Here is a 1947-nt window from a genome sequence, read left to right as displayed (position 1 = left end):
TAGCCCAGCAAGCAGGGACTGCCATAGGGCAGATCTCAGTACTTATTTGTTAAGTAATGGCCTAGCCAGGTCACCGTGATCAAGGTGGAGTAGGAAGGCCTGAACTTTGGCACAAAAAGAAAGAAGTTTCATATGCAGACCTCGGGGAGCACGGAAGTGTAAGGAAGAAGGGGCTAGCACAGAGCCACATGAGGGCAGGGGCCCCAGAGCACCACAGAGGTGAGGCCCTCAGTCCTGCAGGTCTAGAAACTGCATGCCCCTTGATCTAGGTAGCTGAAATTAACTGGCCTCTCCAGGGCTTGAGAAACCTGAATGCAACTTGCGAATTTACTTTGAGAAGTGTTAACTTCCAACAGAACTCTGGGGTAGTCTGGGAGCAGGCTATCTTTCAAAGCAAGCAAATAAATGAATAAAGCTTCCCCAGCTCTGCCTCCTCAGCCAATCACCTCTGGCCTCCAAAGTCCCATCCTGCCATAGCCCACTTCCAGGTCCCTTGTGCAGATGGCTGCCCACCATATTTGGCTTTCATGGACTGATTCTCTAAAGGCCTGGGAGTACTGACCAGGCTGGAGGGAAGGGCAGGCTCCTGAGGCCTCTTACAGTCCCTAGGAAGTTGGGTATCCACCCAACCCTTGACCTCCAGCCCGCATACTATGAGGTTTACAAGAGCCAGGCCCTATCATCATCCTTTCTAGTCTGTTTCTAAGTTGGAACAGAGTACAGAATGGGTACACAGGAGCCAGCATAGTGGTTGCGATGGTTTAAGTTTGAAGCCAGGGGCACTGGCCCAGTGAGGTCACCTGGAGCTGTGCCCTTTTCCCCTCACCAGCTGGGAGTCTGGCATGCTTTTCCACTGGTGAAGACCTAGCTGGCTCTCCCCTCTCCCTCTTCATACCCGCTCTCCAGCTCTCCCCCTCCCTCCTGCTCCCACCACCTCACATCCACCAGCCTTTCCAGCTGTCACTCAAGGCGTCACCCTGCTCCCTCACCTCCAGTCACTGGCTTCCCAGGATCTCTGACTCAAGACCCTCCTCTGCATCCCACAGCCACTGTCCTAGACCAGGGTACGTGCCCCTAGGTTGTTAGAGTGACCGTCCCATCATGCACAGCTGATCATGTTGTTCCCTGGTTCCAGATCCTTCACCAACTTCCCATCACTCCCAGAACTGGTCCAATCTCCTTAGCTAGGATCTTGTCCCAGCACACTTCTTGGGCATCATTTCTCATGAATTCCCTCTTAAATCTGAAAACGGCCAAAACTAGTTCCCAAACAGGCTTTCGTGTTTCAAACTTCCATGCCTTTTGCAAGAGCTATCTTTTGTGTTTCCAGTGTCCCCTGGACCCCACCACCTACAGCCCTGAATCCCTGGTGAATTCCCACTGCTTTTTCAGGTCCCAGCTGAGGGCTCTCCTTTCCAGAATGTCTCCGTTTGCAAGCTTGCTCTTCCATTACATCTAGGGCTCTTAAAAAGCAGGGACTGCGTGTGGCTCATCTTTGTGCGCCCAGCTCCCGGCAGGAGGTGGCACGAAGCAGTGCCAGTGTGAACTGATGAATGGATCAAACCCGGGGGCGGGGCTGTCCCTCTGCAGCTCTGCCCTGCCTCTCCCGCTTTACCGTAAGTCAGCAGTAGGTCTGCGGCTCCCCGCCTCTCCTTCCTCCCCGCTCTGGGCGTGTCTTTAAAACCCACAGTCGGCCTCTCTGCCCCTAGAACCGCCCCCAGCTTCTGTCTCACTTCCTCTCCAGAGGCGGGCCCTGAGCTGGCACCTCCCCTTTCGGACAGCTCAAGGGGCTCAGCCAACTGGCTCACGACTCACCTTTAGTTTCTTTTCACGCCCTCCAAGATCTAAACCGAGAATCGAAACTAAGCTGAGGTCCATGGAGCCTGCACCCGCCCGATCTCCGAGGCCCCAGCAGGACCCCGCCCGGCCCCACGCGCCCACCATGCC

At 55.1% G+C, this 1947-nt stretch overlaps 2 protein-coding genes across 6 annotated transcripts in view; one reads left to right on the top strand and one right to left on the bottom strand.

Moving 5' to 3' along the window:
* STOML1 (stomatin (EPB72)-like 1) overlaps positions 1 to 1681 on the bottom strand; it is a 14781-nt gene extending 13100 nt beyond the window's left edge. Inside the window, exon 1 of the mRNA XM_011967106.1 lies at positions 1616 to 1681. The gene's annotated coding sequence lies outside the window, so the exon portion shown is untranslated. The remainder of the gene's footprint in view (positions 1 to 1615) is intronic.
* Positions 1682 to 1790: 109 nt separating this feature from the next.
* PML (promyelocytic leukemia) overlaps positions 1791 to 1947 on the top strand; it is a 75074-nt gene continuing 74917 nt past the window's right edge. For all 5 annotated transcript variants that reach the window (XM_011967109.1, XM_011967108.1, XM_011967111.1 and 2 more), the window contains exon 1: positions 1791 to 1944. In XM_011967109.1, coding sequence (XP_011822499.1) covers positions 1877 to 1944 — 68 coding nt within the window. In that variant the 5' untranslated portion in view covers positions 1791 to 1876. The remainder of the gene's footprint in view (positions 1945 to 1947) is intronic.

Source organism: Mandrillus leucophaeus, unplaced genomic scaffold, assembly GCF_000951045.1.
Source record: "Mandrillus leucophaeus isolate KB7577 unplaced genomic scaffold, Mleu.le_1.0 Scaffold789, whole genome shotgun sequence".
NCBI lineage: Eukaryota > Metazoa > Chordata > Mammalia > Primates > Cercopithecidae > Mandrillus > Mandrillus leucophaeus.
Note: the sequence above shows the minus strand (reverse complement) of the source record. Positions and strands in the feature narration are given on the sequence as shown.